The sequence below is a fragment of the Orycteropus afer genome, unplaced genomic scaffold (genome assembly GCF_000298275.1).
Source record: "Orycteropus afer afer isolate SDZICR_OR568_19922 unplaced genomic scaffold, OryAfe1.0 scaffold00116, whole genome shotgun sequence".
Lineage (NCBI taxonomy): Eukaryota > Metazoa > Chordata > Mammalia > Tubulidentata > Orycteropodidae > Orycteropus > Orycteropus afer.
The window spans coordinates 7,890,324-7,908,549 of NW_006921703.1; the positions used below are offsets into that span (position 1 = coordinate 7,890,324).

At 35.1% G+C, this 18,226-nt stretch overlaps 1 protein-coding gene across 1 annotated transcript in view; it reads left to right on the forward strand.

Moving 5' to 3' along the window:
* The window catches only part of GRIA2 (glutamate ionotropic receptor AMPA type subunit 2), a 237,477-nt gene that overhangs the window by 132,162 nt on the left and 87,089 nt on the right, over positions 1-18,226 (forward strand). Inside the window, exon 3 of the mRNA XM_007943982.1 lies at positions 5,019-5,258. Coding sequence (XP_007942173.1) covers positions 5,019-5,258 — 240 coding nt within the window. The remainder of the gene's footprint in view (positions 1-5,018; positions 5,259-18,226) is intronic.

Below are 18,226 nucleotides of genomic sequence, written 5' to 3' on the forward strand. Positions count from 1 at the left end.
TGACTCGACAACAATGAGTTTGGTTTTTTGGTTTTTATTGGACTAGTTGTGAGGACTTTTTTTTTTTTTTTTTTTTATCTTGAGATGTGATCCATACTGCAGACTGTAGTCTTTAATCTTCATTAGTAAGTGCTTCAAGTCATCCTCATGTTCAGCAAGCAAAGTTGTGTCATCTATTTATAACAGATTGTTAATGAGTCTTCTTCCAATCCTGATGCCATGCTCTTCTTCATATTTTCCTGCTTGGATTATTTCTTCAGCATACAAGTTGAATAAGTGTGGTGAAAGGATACAACCTTGACACACTCCTTTCTTGATTTTGAACCATGCAGTTTCCCCTTGTTCTGCTTGAACAATAACCTCCTGATCTATGTACAGGTTCCTTATGAGTACAATTAAGTGTTCTGGAATTTTCATTCTTCTCAATGTTATTGATTGGAGGCCCCTTGATCTTGGGCTTCAGCTCTGTTTCCTGTTCCAAGCCCACTATAGCTGGAGGTTTTATCTGACTCATGCAGATACTGGCTGCTGAGGCTGATGAACCCAACATTGACAAGCAAAATGGCACAGTCACAAGGTTGGCAGGCAATGTGGTCAACCACCAGTTCAAGTCTAGGAGCAATAGCAAGATCAGCAGGCAACATGGCAAGCCACTGAGGTGAAGACTTGGCCAAATGCAGGATCCAGATATGCCAAAAAGCTAGACACCTTTCTCAAAGCTTCTCCTTATATACTGGAAGCAGGTCCTACCTTGAAAGCAGCTATTCTGCTGCTGACAGAAGTTTCCACCATGAAGCTGATTACCAGTGTCATCATGGGGAATAACTATACTCAGCTGTCTAGTCCCTCAAAACTACAGCCCAGCCAAGATGACAGACAATTTTAACTAGTACAGAAAGGCAAATGCCAGTTTATTTGGGAAGTAGATAAAGATAAGCCATTGAAGGAGAAAAAAAAAGCACTATGGCAGTGTGATTTTAATTGGCAGCAACATGGAAAATGAACCAGAAGAGAACAAGACTGATAGCAGTGGAGAGAACATTTCAAGATTTAAAGAATTCTTCTTTAAAGCATATTATTGATTAATACATTTAGAGAAAGTAAGAAAGCTTGATGTGAGAAAGAGATCATTTGATTTAGTGATTAGAATAGCATTACTTCCAAATGATGCATCATTTTAATAGTGATAGGGCCTAAGTTTACAAAGGGTTAATATGAGAAGTTAGGATGAAGGCAGGAAAGCAATTTTCTCTGGTTTCTTTATTTTGAGTTCAGGATTCTTTGCTGAGTCTCAGAAAAACCTAGAAAGGGACTGTTGTTGTTCCTGCTTATGAAGTAACATATGCTGCTTTATTAAAGTGAATGGCAGTTTATAAATATAAGAATGTAAAACAAAACAAATCATACATTGTCCCTCTTCTTTTATACTCAATAGCCATGTGAGATTCTCCAGACTGTATCAAGTATGCTATATTAGCAACACCAGTGAGCAGAATGACCCAATAGAAAAAGACATGTGCTAATTGCACCATCAGCATTGTTATTGGCTTATATTATCTGGGCTTGTAATAAAAATTGGAATAATCAGCAAGTTACTTACACCCAGGAGATTATCATTTCTGCAGTTTGACCTAAAGTGTCTTCTAAAAGGATTTGCCCTTGCTGAGTGTGTCAAAGTGGGTATTAAATATTTAAGTAAAATAGAACTTAGTAAGAACATCATTACCTACTCCTTTGCAATGAGGTTTGAATCTCAAGACATAAATGCAATTCTGATATTAATCAGCATAATCATTCAGAAACTTATAAGAAAATTGAAGGTAGAGATAGAACTGAAAGGTTTTTTTTTTTTTTTTTAATTTTTTTTTTTATTTTTACTTCCTTTGCTTCCAGGGATGCCGTAGGAAACACTTGACTATATGCAGGGTACTGATATTATCTAACTTGTTTTTGAAAGCTGTTTTTGGATTTTTTTTCTAGGGTTTAGATCTTTGGTTGGCATGAGCAGCTGAGCATTTAACTACTAGCCAAAAGGTTTGGTGGTTCAACCATAGGTATCTCAAGACATGCCTAGCTATCTGCTTCTGAAAGGTCACAAACTTGAAAACTCTATGTAGCTGTGGTACTCTGCACCCATGGGGTCATCAGGAGTTGGAATCAACTACATAACAACTAACAATGACATGGCACATTGTTCTGGGTATTCTCATTGGTGGCAAACCCTACTCTTTTGAAGATGATTCTTAGGATAATGACTAAATTTTAGAAGCATCAGAGTAGAATAAGGTGGAGATCAAAATGAGTCATTTCATTTCTAATTAAATATAGGGTATTTTTCTTGTGTGTTGTTTAAATTGGCTCTTGTATACATGTTATATTGAGGGAGAAGTATCAGTATTAGAAGGTAAGCAATCTTAGGTATTCAAAGGCTAGAGTGTTAGAAATATAGCACTTTTTTTTTTTTAATTTTTAAATTAGTCACTGCAAACAGGGAAAACATTAGCTCAGGTGAATATTATGAACAACTCCTATCAATCTCAGTGGCATTCTTATTGGGGACTAATTGTATTGGAGACAGTGACTGACCTACAATAAAGAGAGGGAAATGGACAATGTTCACCAAATTAACAGTGTTGACCAAATTAATTGTGTGTTTAACAAGGGGATTATAAGAGTGAGATATCCAGGAGAATAGGAAATATAAGCAAATAAATAATTAAATATGTGACATGAAGAATAAAACTACAAGAGGAGAGGGTTGAAAGAGATAAGGGAGTGTCAGGAGAGAAAAACCATTGTTGTAAAATTATTTTCATTTGGAGAATTAGATAGCATGCCTAAAAAAAATGCATTCTGAATTAGGTGAACTTGATTCTTATGAAGTCTTATGCAGCTTGTCCCTGCTGTTGGGCTAAAGCCATGCTCCCCGATGGCCATGATAACTGGGGGCCCCCTTACAACTTACTCCAGGGTCTAAAGAAAATGGACACTGAAAGGTATGGCTCCTTGTTTAGACTATCTATTGGGCAATCTCCTTCCATAGTGATACCTCCTTGGAAACCCAAGGAGGTTTTGCTATGAATTGGATCTGACTCGACAACAATGAGTTTGGTTTTTTGGTTTGATGTATTAAGAAGACAACAGAAGAGTTGATGCCTTTGAATCGTGGTATTGGAGAAGAATCCTGAAGATACAATGGATTGCCAAAAGAACAAACAAATCTGTCCTGGAAGAAGTATTGCTGAGATGCTTCTTGGAAATAAGAATGGCCAGACTTCATCTCACCTACATTGGTCATGTGGTCAGAAAGGACCATTCCTTGGAGAAAGATATGCTTGATAAATTGAAGGGTCAGCAAAAATGGGAAAGACCCTCAACAAGATGAATTGACACTGTGGTTGCAATGATGAGCTCAAATATAGCAAGGATTGTGAGGATGGCACAGGACTGGGCAGAGTTCTGTTGTACACAGTGTCTCTATGAGTCAGAATTGATTCAACAGCACCTAACAGCAAGACGTATTCAAACAGTGGCATCCTTTAGCAAACATTCTGCAGATGCTGTCACTGCTTTTCTCATCACAGAACCTATTTCACTTAAGAGAAGAACTGGTCTTATTAATAAAATGTATTGCCTGATTCAAAAGTATCTAGATGACATGCAATACTTTATAGGAAACAAAATAAAATAGATCCAGGAAGAGATTTATAGCAAGTTCTCCTTTATATACACCATATGAAATCACCAGTTTCTGAACAAATTTTAAGATTTAAGATATATATGTCAGTACACATATAGCCATATATAAAATAAATTACTGCAGAGTTTGCCTACATGAGTTTTAAAAAGGAAAAGCCTATATACATGTGAAGAATGGACATAATCATCAAATACATTTTCAAAGGGGGAAAATGGACATCAATAAAAGGCTGAAAATTCCTCTTTACAATATCTTAGGGTATGTTGTATAAGATAAATGTAAGAAGACATAATTAGTTGTTTTCTGAAATACACCAGTTTACCCAAAGAGGATTTGTGATAAAGGGAAAAAATGTCAATTCATATATTACACAGAGGTAAACTAGAAAACCCAGAAAACATCTTATGTTAGAAAGACAAAAGTGAGTTGGCAATCAGGGACTACTTAGAAGAAAATGGACATATTTCATAAATAAAATCCACTCAAATACATAGCTAATCTTGCTTTCCTTTTAATTGATATCATCCATACTCACACACTCATGCACTGCTGTCGAGTTGGATTCAACTCATAGTGACCCCTCCTTGGGTTTCTGAGGCTGTATCACTACAGAGGTAGATTGTCCAACCTTCCTTCTGAGGAGTGGCTCATGGATTTGAACAGCCAGCTTTCTGGTTAGCAGTCAAATGTACATGCAAATCGTATGTAGAAATATCATCTGCCAAACACATATAAAAAAGAATACCTCACTGCCATCGAGTTGTATCCGACTCATAGTGATCCCTCCTGGGTCATAGGTATATTCCTTTTGCCTAGACATACCTGATCATTCAGCCTGTCAACCTATGTATCCACCTGTAGACTAATGTTTGTTATTACTTATAATGCAGTACTGTATATGTAAAAATGTTTATCTTTGTTGTCTATACCTCTTGTGCAAATCTCTGTATCTTCCTTTCCTTAGTGTTATTGTGTTGGTCATTCATGTTTAGTATATTACTTTTCCCTTCACCCAAATCAATACATAAAAAAGCATTCTCTAATACTTTCTTGTTAAATTATTCTTTCTTCTCATATGGAAAATTTTTATCTTCTTGAGAATAAACACACAGCCTTATAATTTTTGAATTTCTCAGATATAATTCTAAGTAAATACATGCTCATAAATTTTGATGGCTCATTAATATAAACCTAACATGTCTTTCAATCTGCTAAATATTTTGTATTTATATAAATAGACATCAAATTTCAAGCAAACCCATATGACTATACACAACTTTTAAATGATTTATCTTTTCTCTTTGCCTTTTTCTCCTAGTCTGCTCCCAGTTTTCAAGAGGAGTCTATGCCATTTTTGGCTTTTATGACAAGAAGTCTGTAAATACAATCACATCATTTTGTGGAACACTCCATGTCTCCTTCATCACCCCCAGCTTCCCAACAGATGGCACACACCCATTTGTCATTCAGATGAGACCTGACCTCAAAGGAGCACTTCTTAGCTTGATTGAATACTATCAATGGGATAAGTTTGCATATCTATACGACAGTGACCGAGGTAAGTGACAATTTGTCTATCTCTTTGTAATGAGGCAAATTTAATGCCTGTACTTGTCACTGATATATGATGTCCTAGACTTGTAAATGTGCATGAGTCTGAAGATCACTTGTTTAATTTTGCTGTCTAAATAAATAATACAATTGGAAATCTTGGAAACATGTTTAGATTATCACAAAAAAAAAAAAAAAATGAATGTACAATTTACGGAAGTAGACTGTGTCAACACCATGTCCAGTTACGCAGCTGTAATATAGAATATACTGTGGCAGATGTTATTAAGATCCCATAATGGCTATATCATAGGTCTAAGTAAGTGAAGTGGCTGTCTTGAAAAGTGACTTAAGTAAAATTTAAATAAACATAATAAATTTTATAGTTATTAGTTTTATCAGCTAATATCATTATGATTACTCTTGCTTTAAAATAAGATCCCTGAATACCAGAGAATTTGAAGATTTTACCCAGGATCAACCTGTGTTTCATGTAGCCTGAATCCAGTTCTAACATAATAGCTTTTTTTTTTTTTGCAGTTCTACAAACTTTCTTATGATGGGGCAATTCAGATTAGCATGCCAGTTGGATAGAGCTTTGCTCACTATACTAAATTTATTGGGGGTGATGGGAGCTCTGGTGGCGTAATGCCTAAGGCATTTGACTGCTAACCAGAAGGCTAGCAATTCAAACCTACCAGCCACTCCTCACAAGGAAGGTTGGACAATCTACTTCCATAGTTATTATTATATGAACCATTTTGTGTGTATGTTCATGTATCTATTTTTGTAAAGAGAATATCCATAACCAAACCCAAAAAGGCCAAGGACCTCTATTTTAAGAGTACTTAAGTATAAAATTGTGCTCCTTTGGCAGTTCGCTTCCTGGAATATTTAAAGGTTCAAATTAAAGCCAGAAACCTGTGTCGACTAAGATAGGGCACCTTGTTAACCTGCAAGGGCAGACAAGAAGAGAGCCAGCCATGAGTCAATTCTCCATTGATCAGTTTGTAGACATTTGCTGCAGTGATTCCAAATCAGGAGTCCTTAAGCTAGGTGTCTGATTCTCTGTCCTGTCATCCTAGTCCTGGGAATGAGATGGCTCAGTGGAAAAGCACGTCAGCACTACACAAAATGAAAAAAAAGAAAGAAAAAAAGTCATGTCAACAACTTTTTACTTCGTGCTTTGAGAGCTGAGAGCTTTGCTAATTCCATGGGAAATGGAACTCTAAAACAGAATAATTTAGAGTAAATATGGATTCCAATATTCTGAATGATTCTGAAGCAAGTTTCTTACCAATGTGATAAAAGTGCTTCTAAAACTAGATTTATTAAATATTGGTCTTTTTTTTGTTTTCTGTTAACTTAGTACTCTGTTATGCTGATAAGATAAAACTAGCTAAAAATCTGGAAGTATTTTAACATCTCCTTCACCCTTGAACCATACTGATGTGATTTCTACCAATTTACGCCTATATACTCTTCTTTTTTCATTTTTATTTTTAACACCATCATCTTAGTCCAAACCACCAATGTGAGTTTACGATCTTGTTTCTCCCCTTCCACACTTAACATTTTTTATAAAATATAGACAACATTATCGTTTTTAGCATTGGTGACCACATAACTCTCCTGCTTAAAATAAATCAATAGCTTCTCATTATAATGAAGATTGAAAAAAAAATCTCTGATGTATCTAATTCTCCTTCATGTCTCAGTTTATATATCATTTCCTCAGAGATGCCTTTTATATTATCCTCTCAAAACAGTCTCTTGTTTATTAATTTATATGACATTTCATAACAATTTATAATGAATAATTGTGTTAATTCTTTCATTCCAGAACTGTTTATTGCACTCCTGCTATGTTCCTGAGACTATTTTAGTCATATGGACTAAGTGCTTTATTTTTTTTTTAAGGTTTGGCTATGAGCTCTAGGAAGGCAATATGGAGGCATATTCTGTTCATCACTTTACACCTGGTGCTTAAGATAATGCTGGAACAGAGCTGATGGTTAATAAATAATTATTATCAGATGAAAGTGTTAAATATATGCATTTTGAGCTTGAGACGGTATATGAAGTTGAGTCTTGTTTGCTAATTTAAAGGATGAAAAGATGAATTTCTGCATGTATCTTTTTGTTCTTCACTGTTTGACAAAGTTGAAGGTGGCATTTTTATTTTAAGAACTTATTTCATCCGCATCCTCACCCTCACTATTATCCCCTCTAGTTAAAACTGGACTTTTGAGAAAATTCAAACAGACAATAGGTGACATAAACAGCAAAAGAGAAACTCTAGCATTTAAACAGAGACAGGCTTTGGGGAATGATCAGGTGAAGATGGATACATTTATGCACTGATGAAGAGAATCAGAAAATTTTTAAATGTTTTATTAACACTGAATACATTAAATGAAATAGAGGTGATGAGATAATCTCTAATCATTAAATTATACAAATTGATTTCAGTTCAAGTGCATCTTCTAAGAGAAGAACTTTAAAGTGACAATATTAAGTAATTATATAAAGGCAAAATGACCTTATGGATATGTTTTCAAAATGTTATCAAGCAGTGTTAATGTTTTAAACATCAAGAGTATTACACTTATATTTCATCTGAAATTTTTTTTTCAGAGATAAATGTGTAAGAACCTTTAAATACTGGATAGAGTCTTCATTTTTTTTTTTTTTTTTAACTTTTTACTTGGCACATAGAAATAAGATTTTTGCTTTTTAATTTCTTCCCTATTCATGACTTAATTTTTATGACTTTTTAAAAAGTTTATTCATGCATTCATTACATGAATTTGTTTATTTTCTTTGTTCTTTAATCAATTTCTCTTGTATATTAAAGTGGCACTCACTTTTAGTTTTATGTTATACAGAGAACATATCCTTTTATTCATATTATTCATGCCTTGAAATAGATTCCATGATTTTATCTCTCAATTTATATCTCTGTATGTTTCAATTCCAAACTATTTAACCTGTTTTGATGTGTTGGTCTTTCCACTTTGATTATATGACTTTGCTCAGTTTCTAAATTGTTTTACTTTTCTGAGAGTCTGAGTCAGTGCCAAAGGGGCAAGGAGGCTGCATTTTCTGATCTCCTCTAACCCCACAAGAGGAAGACAGAATCGCCATCAATAGTCCAAAGCCTATCCCTGCAAGGCCAGACATGCCGCTGCCTTCCATCTCTTTCGCCAACCCTGACACCAACCGTTCCTCTCACAGCACTCACCACTCCTCTGCTGGGTTCAATAATTTGCTGCAGTAGCCTCATAGAACTCACAGATTATGGGGTTTAATAGGGAAGCAACAGGCTACAGTTCAAGTTCAGTAACATGCTCAGTCTCTCTCAGCCTGCCATCTCTCAGCCAACAATCTTTCTCCCAGCAGTGTCTCTCTCTCAGCACTGTGAGTCTCTCACGTCTCCCAGCTGGCAGTGAGAGATTGCTTCTGCCTCTAGGAAGCCTCCTTTTGAGCCTGGCAGAGTGACCAAACTAACCAATCCCAACATCAGAATTCTATGTACCTGAGAGAGAGCAAACTTCCCAGAAAGTTACTTCATGCTGCTCCCAACAGAAATACCCTAGGTGGATAACTTTAACAATCAGGAGCTACTCAGTTGCTCACAGCAAATTCCATCATGGAATTTACAAAGACTTACGGCTAGAAAAGCCACACTGTGTAATTTACTACACCACAGTCAGGTAAACATATTGTTAAATTTTAATTTCTAAATATATTAATTGCTGTTCTTTTGAATAGTATAGGACCCAAGGGTAAAAAGGCCCCTCAACAACATGCCCTGATTATGAGCTAGATGAAAAGGACTTAAAATTGTTCTGTGTATGTTGACTGCACTGCCTTTAACCTTGACTTCAATTAAATTATTCCTTCATTTTAACTATCCATCCAAACGCTGAAAAGAAAATCAGGAGACTACATCGCAGATGTTACCAAGGGAAGGCATGGATGCATCCTGATCTTTGTATAAAAACATCTTTTAGTAATTTAAACTTACTGCTACTTGGAATGTGGAAGCTTTCTTATCTGGTACATGTGATCTTTTAGGGCTACTGATGTAGTATTGTGTTTACCGAGGGTATGAGGCAACAGCCTAGTACTCTTTAATGATCTCATACCCTTTTAAAAAGCTGCATATTATTATTTCAGAGAGAGCAGGGAGATAGATCTTTAATACATGTTGTAATGATAGCATAATGGGCTTACCAATGTTAACGCATTAAATATTATAGTTTTATCTTTGAGTATGTACATAGCACACTTGAATCGGGACTTAATAAAATCTTTTTTTTTTTTTTTTTATTTATTGGTACACCCTCAACAAGGTAAAGTAATAAATACATTTCTCCAGACAATAGGTAAATCTAGAACTAATGCTTTGTGTCTTTATGTCTTAGTTTTAAATTTGAGCAATATTACATGTCCTCAGAAGGGAATGCACTTTTATCCTGGTTCTATAGGTAAAACAAAAATACTTCCAAATTATAAATTTATTCTCTGATGTCTCTGAGAAAGCCCATGATGGAAATGTATATTAATCTAATCTGACCTAGTCATGCTCCCATGATTTAGTGATCATAAATATTAACTTTTGTGACTGAAGAAATGAATAAGGGTAGTGAATTTTAAATAGAGCAAAGAAAATATTTTTAAGAAGATAGACATGGTCTGAATGAAATATACCTATTGGCAGTAATTATTCTTAATTTTACCTTTATAGTGCAAACTAAGACATTTAGATTTCAACTGTTTTTAGGTTGGTGACATTTCTATAACTCTTTCACTGTATTATTAACACAAGCTTAAGATAAGAATATGGCCAACTGCTAGTATTATTTTGAGAGAGATTTAGGGGAGCTGTCAGCTTTAAAATGCATTTTAGTCCTATAACTAATTATTAAAAATTAGACACATGCAGAAGTGATATAATTCAACAGTACTGCATAAGGCATTCTTTATGTAAACCAAAAGGTTGAGAATTTGATAGAATTTAGAAAATTTTCTACTAAATACATTGATGTGTTTGAAGTTTTTAGAATCTATTGTGATTTTTAAGGAATTTCCAGGTTTTTTTTTCTTTTTCTATTTTTAGGTGATCAGCTGTGCAATGCAAAAATTTTTTTTTTCTCTCCAAGTAATTTAATAATAAGATATTTGTCCTTCCAATGATAATTCAAAGTATTATAATGTATTGATAAAATAGTATGGATATACTTGAATGATTGCTACCCATTGACAACTTTGAATAAACCAATATTCCCACTGCTCACAGAAGTTTATATTCTGAAATAAATGATGAATGTATTCATAAGGATAATTTTGTGCCAAGTTGTGTGAAGGGGAAGAGGCCTATTGCAAGTAATATTTTTTCCCCTAATTAGAATATGATACTAAGAGTACCTGGATGGTACAAACAGCTAAGGCACTCAGCTGCTAACCAAAATGTTGGAGGTTTGAATCCACCTAGAGGCAGCTCAGAAGTAAGGGAACCTATGTCTTAAAAATCACTATTTAAAACTCCTAAGGAGCACAGTACTACTCTGACAAACATGGTGTTGGCACGAGTCGAGATTGTTCGACAGCAAGACCAAAAGACCAAGAACCCGAGTTTACAATGTATCTGAAGAAATGAATTTCAATTCAATAGTTCTCATATAAATTTTCAATGGTTTTTAAATGATCTATTGGTTGATGGCACAAAGAGTTTACTCTTGACAGTAACCTAAAAGTCCAGACCCACTCAGTGGCACTGTGGAAGATAGACATGGCAATCTGGTTTTGTTAAGATTACAGACAAAAAAACTCCATGGAGTCATTCTACTCTGTAATGCATGGGATTGCCATGAATCAGAGTCAACAAGGAGGTGACTAACAATGAACTAACAGTGACAAGAATTGATTTTAAAACAAATAGATTTAATTTAAACTTTAGTGATCATTTGAACAATAGATCTGATTCATTGAACACCAATACAGAAGATTAGATTAGTTGTGGAATGAGTTCAAGAACATCATACATGAAGAAAACAAAAGGTTGTTAAAAAGTCAGAAAAGGAAGAAAAGAGCAAAATGGATGCCAAAAGAAACTCTGAAACTCTTGAATGGAGAGTAGCTAAAGCAAATGGAAGAAAATGATAAAGTAAAAGAATTGAATAAACAATTTCAAAGGGCAGCTCAAAAAGACAAAGTAAAATATTATAATGAAATGTGCAAAGAGATGGAGTTAGAAAACCAAAAGGGAAGAACACATTTGGCATTTCTCAAGGTGAAAAAACTGAGGAAAAATTCAAGCCTCAAGTTGCAATACTGAAAGATTTTATTGGCAAGATATTGAACAATGCAGAAAACATCAAATGATGATGGAAGGAATACACAGAGCCACTGTAGCAAAAAGAATGGGTCGACATTTGGCTATTATAGTAGGTAACATGCTCAAGAACTGATGGTACTGAAGGAAGTAGTCCAAACTTTATTGAAAGAATTGGGGAAAAACAAGACACCAGGAGTCTATGGGATATCCATTGAGATGTTTTGACAAATGGATGTAATGCTGGAAGCACTTACTCATTTTTGACAAGACATTTGGAAGATAGCTGCCTGGCCAATTGACTACAAGAGATTCATATTTGTACTCATTCCAAAAAAGATGGTACAAACTATCAGGAAGAAGTGGGAGGGGAGCTGTTGCATTGAGGTAAACTGTAGTCAATGTCATAAGACAAAGTGTATGTGAACTGCTGTATAGAAAGTGAATTTGCTCTGTAAATTTTTACCCAAATCACAATAATAAAAAATAAGAAGAAAGATGGTACACCAGAATGCTGAAATTATCAAACAATATAATTAATATCACACACAAGTGAAATTACACTATGAATAATTCAGTAACAGTTGCAGCAGTACATCAACAGGGAACTGTCAGAAATTCATACCAGATTCAGAAAAGAACATGGAACATGATATATCATTGCTGATGTCAGATGGATCTAGGCTGGAAGCAAATACCAGAAAGATGTTTATCTGTGTTGTATTGACTGTACAAAGGCATTTGACTCTGTGGGTCATGACAAATTATGGATAATGTTACAAAGAATCGGAATTCTTGAATGCTTAAGTGTGCTCATGAGGAACCTGCAAACCAAAAGGCAGTGACTGGAAGAGAACAAAGGTATACTGCATGGCTTAAAATCAGGAAAGGTGTGCACCAAGGCTATATATATCCTTTCACCATACTTATTCAATTGGTATGCTGAGCAAATAACCCAAGAAAGTGGAGTATGTGAAGAAGAATGTGGCCTCAGGATTAGAAGAAGAATTTTATCAATCTGAGATATGCAGATTATATAACCTTGCTTGCTGAAAATGAAGATGACTTAGCTGATGAAGGTCAGACTACAGTCTCAATGTAAAGAAAACAAAAATCCTCACAACTAGACCAATAAGTTACATGATAATTGGAGAAAAGACTGAAGGAGTCAAGGATTTCACTTTACTTTGATTCGTAATCAATGTCCATAGAAGCAGCAGTCAAGAAATCAAAGGACATATTGCATTGGGCAAATCTGCTGTAAAAGACCTCTTTAAAGTGTTTAAGAGCAAAGATATCACTTCACAAACTAAGGTGCCCCCAAACCAAGCCATTGTTTTTTCAATACCCCCATATGCATGTGAAACCTGGATAATGAATAAGGGATACCACAAAAGAATTGATCCATTTGAATTGTGATGTTGGCAAAGAATATTGAATTTACCATGGACTGCTAGAAGAATGAACAAATCTGTCTTGGAGGAAGTGTAACCAGAATGCTCCTTAGAAGTGAAGATTGCAAGACTTCACCTCTTTAGTTTGGACATGTTATCGAAAGGGACCAGTCCCTGGAGAAGGACATCCTGCCTGGTAATATAGGCAGTCAGCAGAGAAAAGAGGAAGACCCTCCAGGAGATAAATTGACACAGTGGCTATAATGAGGGGCTCAATCATAGCAACGATTGTGCAGATGGTACAGTGCTGGGCAGTGTTTGGTTTTGTGTGGAGTCGTGTGAGTCGAAAATGTGGAGGCCTTGTGGCACAATGGTTAAAACATGTAGTTGCTTCTCAGTTGGACACAATAGTTGCTCTGTGGGAGAAGGATGAAACAGTGTGCTTCCTTAAAGATTTGTTGTTGTTGTTGTTGTTATGTGCCGTCGAGTCGGCCCCGACTCATAGCGACCCCTCCTTGGGTTTCCGAGGCAGTATCACTACGGAAGTAGGATTGCCCAACCTTCCTTCCGAGGAGTGGCTGGTGGGTTTGAACCGCCAGCCTTCTGGTTAGCAGTCAAGTGCTTTAGCCACTATGCTACCAGAGCCTTGGAAATACTGTGGGGCATTAGTACTCTGTCCTTACATGGTTGCTATGAGTTGGAATTGACTTGATGGCAGTGGGTTTTGTTTTGTTATTTTGTGAAGAGTTAATACAAAACTCTTTTAGTATGGAATGGGATAGTCTAGTTGAGAAAGCATTGGAAAGGGTCCCTTACTATTAATGAAAAATGAAATAAAATAATATGACTAATGGAGCTCTGATAGTGCAGTGGTTAAGGGCTTGGGTGCTAACCAAAAGATGGCCATTTTGATCTAACCAGCTACTGTGTAGGAGAAAGATGTGTGAGTTTGCCTCCATAAGTATTAGTCCTGAAAACCCTAGGAGGCAGTTCTACTGAGTCACTATAAGAGTCATTGCCTTCATGGCAGTAGTTTTTTTTTTTGGGGGGGGGGGCAAGTTAAGCATGGGCAGCAGTCTCTTCAAATTCAAACTAAATCAAGCCATGGTTTGTGAATCACTTCTGGCCAACTAAACCAAATTAATCAAGGGTCATAATAGCATAACTTGAGGCATTTAGCTTGTTAATAAATGAATGAAATGATTAATCCTGAGATTTTTGATAACAGAATTTACAGTAACTGTGAGTTCCATTTGAAACAGCCTGAATGAGTTTGAAAATCTGTTATTCTTTAAATGCATTCTTTTTTGATTTTGTACATGATCTCCATATTCTTTGGAAAGGTAAATGGCTAATAAATTTTAGGTTTAGAATTATTTCTTAATAAAATGCATTTACAAATTATCATTTTTATTTAAAATTCTTTGTAAGTTTGTTGAAAGAGGAAGCATAATATCAAGAGCTTCACCACTTTAAACTTAGCATATTATGTAGGAAATTTCAAAATCAAATACAAAATAAAATTAATTAATTATTGTATAAAAGAAAGGAAGCCTGGTGGCAATCACTTTATGGCAATATGTAGGTAGCACATGGAGTACCAACTAGGAATGCAATGTTTTCTAGGAGTTTTCAAGAGAGAATTGTGCAATGATTGGAATGTGAGAAAGCAGGACCAAGAGAGTGGACGAGGTTAAAAAAATTAGTTCTTTTTCCTACTTGGAGAAGAAACCGGATAGACTTAATAGCTGTTTTCAAGAACATTGATAGCTGTTGAATTGATCATGATGGCCAGCTGTGAGTGTTCTGTCTCCACTAATGATGGAAAACAGGAAAGGAACTTGAATTGTATCATGGAAAGATCTAATTTACTCATCATGAACAAAAATCATAGGCTATCCATGATGTGTTTTAAAAAAGTTTTATCACTGAATGGTTTTTCCGGGGGTATGTCATCTCCATTTAATTACTCCCCAAGAAATTCATGTTTATGTATTTATTTTTGTTACATTACAGGACTGGATGGAGAAAATTGATTTGGAAGAAAAAAAAAATAAGTTCAGATTATGGTTCAAATTTCCATTTTGCAATAAAAGTAAATAAATTATTTAAAATATTTGTTATTAAATAGTCCAAATAATGAAATAAAACAATTATATGAAGAACTTAAGCACCTTTAAACTAGTTTTATTAATGATAAATATATGCTGTTTGTTGTTGTTGTTATGTGCCCTTGAGTCGGACCTGACTCATAGCGACCCCTCCTTGGGTTTCCGAGGCAGTATCACTACGGAAGTAGATTTCCTAACCTTCCTTCCCAGGAGTGGCTGGTGAGTTTGAACTGCCAGCCTTCTGGTTAGCAGTCAAGTGTCTTAGGCACTACGTTACCAGAGCTCCTGATAAATATATGGACAACATTATTTCATCTATGTTTTCTTGCCCTTGACAATTATTTTTAAACAAATATCAGATGTCATGTCATTTCATCTGAAAATAGTTCAGTATATATTTGGTAAAAATAATGCTCTTTTTAATATATTTTAAGGCTTTTCTTGTGTAGAGTTAACACAGTCTGTATTATCATGATTGCATCATTATGATATTTAACATATTACTGTTGTTGTTGTTGTTGTTGTTACGTGCCGTCGAGTTGGCTCCAACTCAGCGACCCCTCTTTGGGTTTCCGAGGCAGTATCACTACGGAAGTAGGATTGCCCAACCTTCCTTCCGAGGAGTGGTTGGTGGGTTTGAACCACCAACCTTCTGGTTAGCAGTCAAGTGCTTTAGCCACTATGCTACCAGAGCTCCTAACATATTATTATATCTCATATATTCCCTAGACCAAAAATACAAACTCACTGCTTTTGAGTCAGATCTGACTCATAGGGACTCCTCCTTGGGTTTCTGAGACAGTATCAGTACGGAAGTAGATTGCCCAACCTTCCTTCCCAGGAGAGGGTGGAGGGTTTGGACAGCCAGGCTTCTGGTTAGCAGTCAGGTACCACACCACCAGAGCTTCCAGTATATTCCCTATAAGTTGGTAGTTAAATCTAGAACCTTGAGGAAAATCACCTTTTGTTTTTGTTTGTTATGTGAATGAAACCAAAACCAAACTCACTGCTGTAGAGTCAATTTGACTCATAGTGGCCCCTCCTTGGACCTCCTTGGCATACCTCTCTGGAAGTAGATTGCCTAATCTTCCTTCCAAGGAGTGACTGGTGAGTTTGAACTGCCAGCCTTCCGGTTAGCAGTCAAATGCTTTATGCCGCTAGAGCTCCCTTTATACTTCATCTAAAACCAAAATGCCAAACTCACTGCCATGGAGTTGATTCTGACTCATAGCAACCCTATAGGACAGAGTAGAACTGTCCCATAGGGTTTCCAAGGCTGTAAATCTTTAGAGAAGCAGATTGCCTCATCATTCTCCCATGGAGTGGCTGGTTGGTTCCAACCTCTGACCTTTTGGTTGGTACTAGAATGCTTTAACTATCAACAGAACTTCTTTGAATACTGCATTGGTAGTTTTAAATTGTTGCACTTGGAGTTTCATGGTCTCCAGTTGTTTCTCTCCTGTTGTTACCAGCAATTGATGATTGTTACCTTGATTCATTAATTCTCTATGTGTTACAAGATGATTATAATTATGATTATAATTTTAAATATATGTTCCTTCATCATTTATTAGTTGGAGTATTTCCAAAAGGAAGCATACATTAACTCATTAGTACCCTCAGTACAGTTCATATGGGAAAGACAGGAAAATGCTTATTTTTCATTCCTTAATGAGTTGGCTCCACAGCATCCTCTGAAGGCAATCACATATTTTTTAAAAAATTTGTTATTATGAATTCATGAATTTAAAATTTTTTATGTACTTGCATTATTTGTATTTGTTATTATTGATATTAAAATTGTTCCATTTTTATGTAAAGAGCTGCTCTTCAAATTTGTTGCTGAGTTCTTTGACACAATGCTGATATTGTGGATAGCTTCCTTGCTATCTGATGTCATAAGATGTTCCAGCCTCTTCTAGTATACTCTTCAGCCAATATTTGAATTATTAAGAATTTTAATGATGTTTTCCAGGTTCATCGAATATTTGAATTAATAAAGGTTTTAATAATGTTTTCCAGCTAAAAATGGTTTGAGAAAGATTTCAAATGCAGGTCTTACTGTGGTAGATAAAAAACAAAAACAAAACTATTGTAAATGGATGTAAGTAAAATTTAGCACATGGTTATAAGTTACATAGAAATGTTAGCATGTCAGGTAAATCCCACGTTTTATAGAAAGATGTATTTTTTCAGAAAAAATGTAAGACTCTCTGGAATCAGGAAGATGATGTGATGCTCCTGAAATCTTTTTATAACTTCGTTTTTTTGTTGTTCATTAAACTATTTGTAGAGACAATGACTTTGGTTGGCTGAGAATAGTTGAAGTTATGTGGAAGACAAAGAGATGTACTGTTTCCAGTTTTAACTTTCAGGAATTTGATCCCCTCATTATTTTCCCTCCAGTCCTAGATATGAAGAAATATATGAACAAATAAAAATAAGAAAACAAATTTTGTAAGTCTTGTAATTCTACAAATAACACAAAACTTAAAATAAACCACAAATAATTTTTTTAGGAATAATACATAGTAAAATGGTGTTCTATTTGGGCAGCAAAATAAACAGCAAATCTTCTTTAGAGAACTGTCACCATCTGGTTAATAGATGAACAGTTATAATCTCTAGGGGAGTAATTCCAGTAACAAAAAAATGATATAACTGTAAAAGAAAACTGATGAATAGATACAATGGGAGAAAATATTATGGCTTCATAGATAATTTTAGCTCTTATTCTCATGTAGACTCATATAGATTCTTTTAGCTGAAAATGTACTCAACCTCTTCAGATATTAATGTCAAATAATAGAATATCAAGTACATTAAATAATTTCTTTCATTCTATAAGAGAAAGAATTTTTTATGATAATGACTTTTGATTTCTCATAAACTGTATTAAAGACACTGTAACTTCAGTAACATCTAAAAAAAGCGATGAGAGCTGAAGCAGGGGAATATTATTTTCCCCACCAACAATGATTTCTTTAGTCACAAAAAATGGTACTTAAGTAAAAGAGTTTCTAATGTAAAGTGGAAATAAGTAACTGCTAATAAAGATCATAGCTATTGTGATGATTTAGTAGTCAAAATCCCTATAGTTGCATGAAAATTATCAACCTTAAAAAAAGAT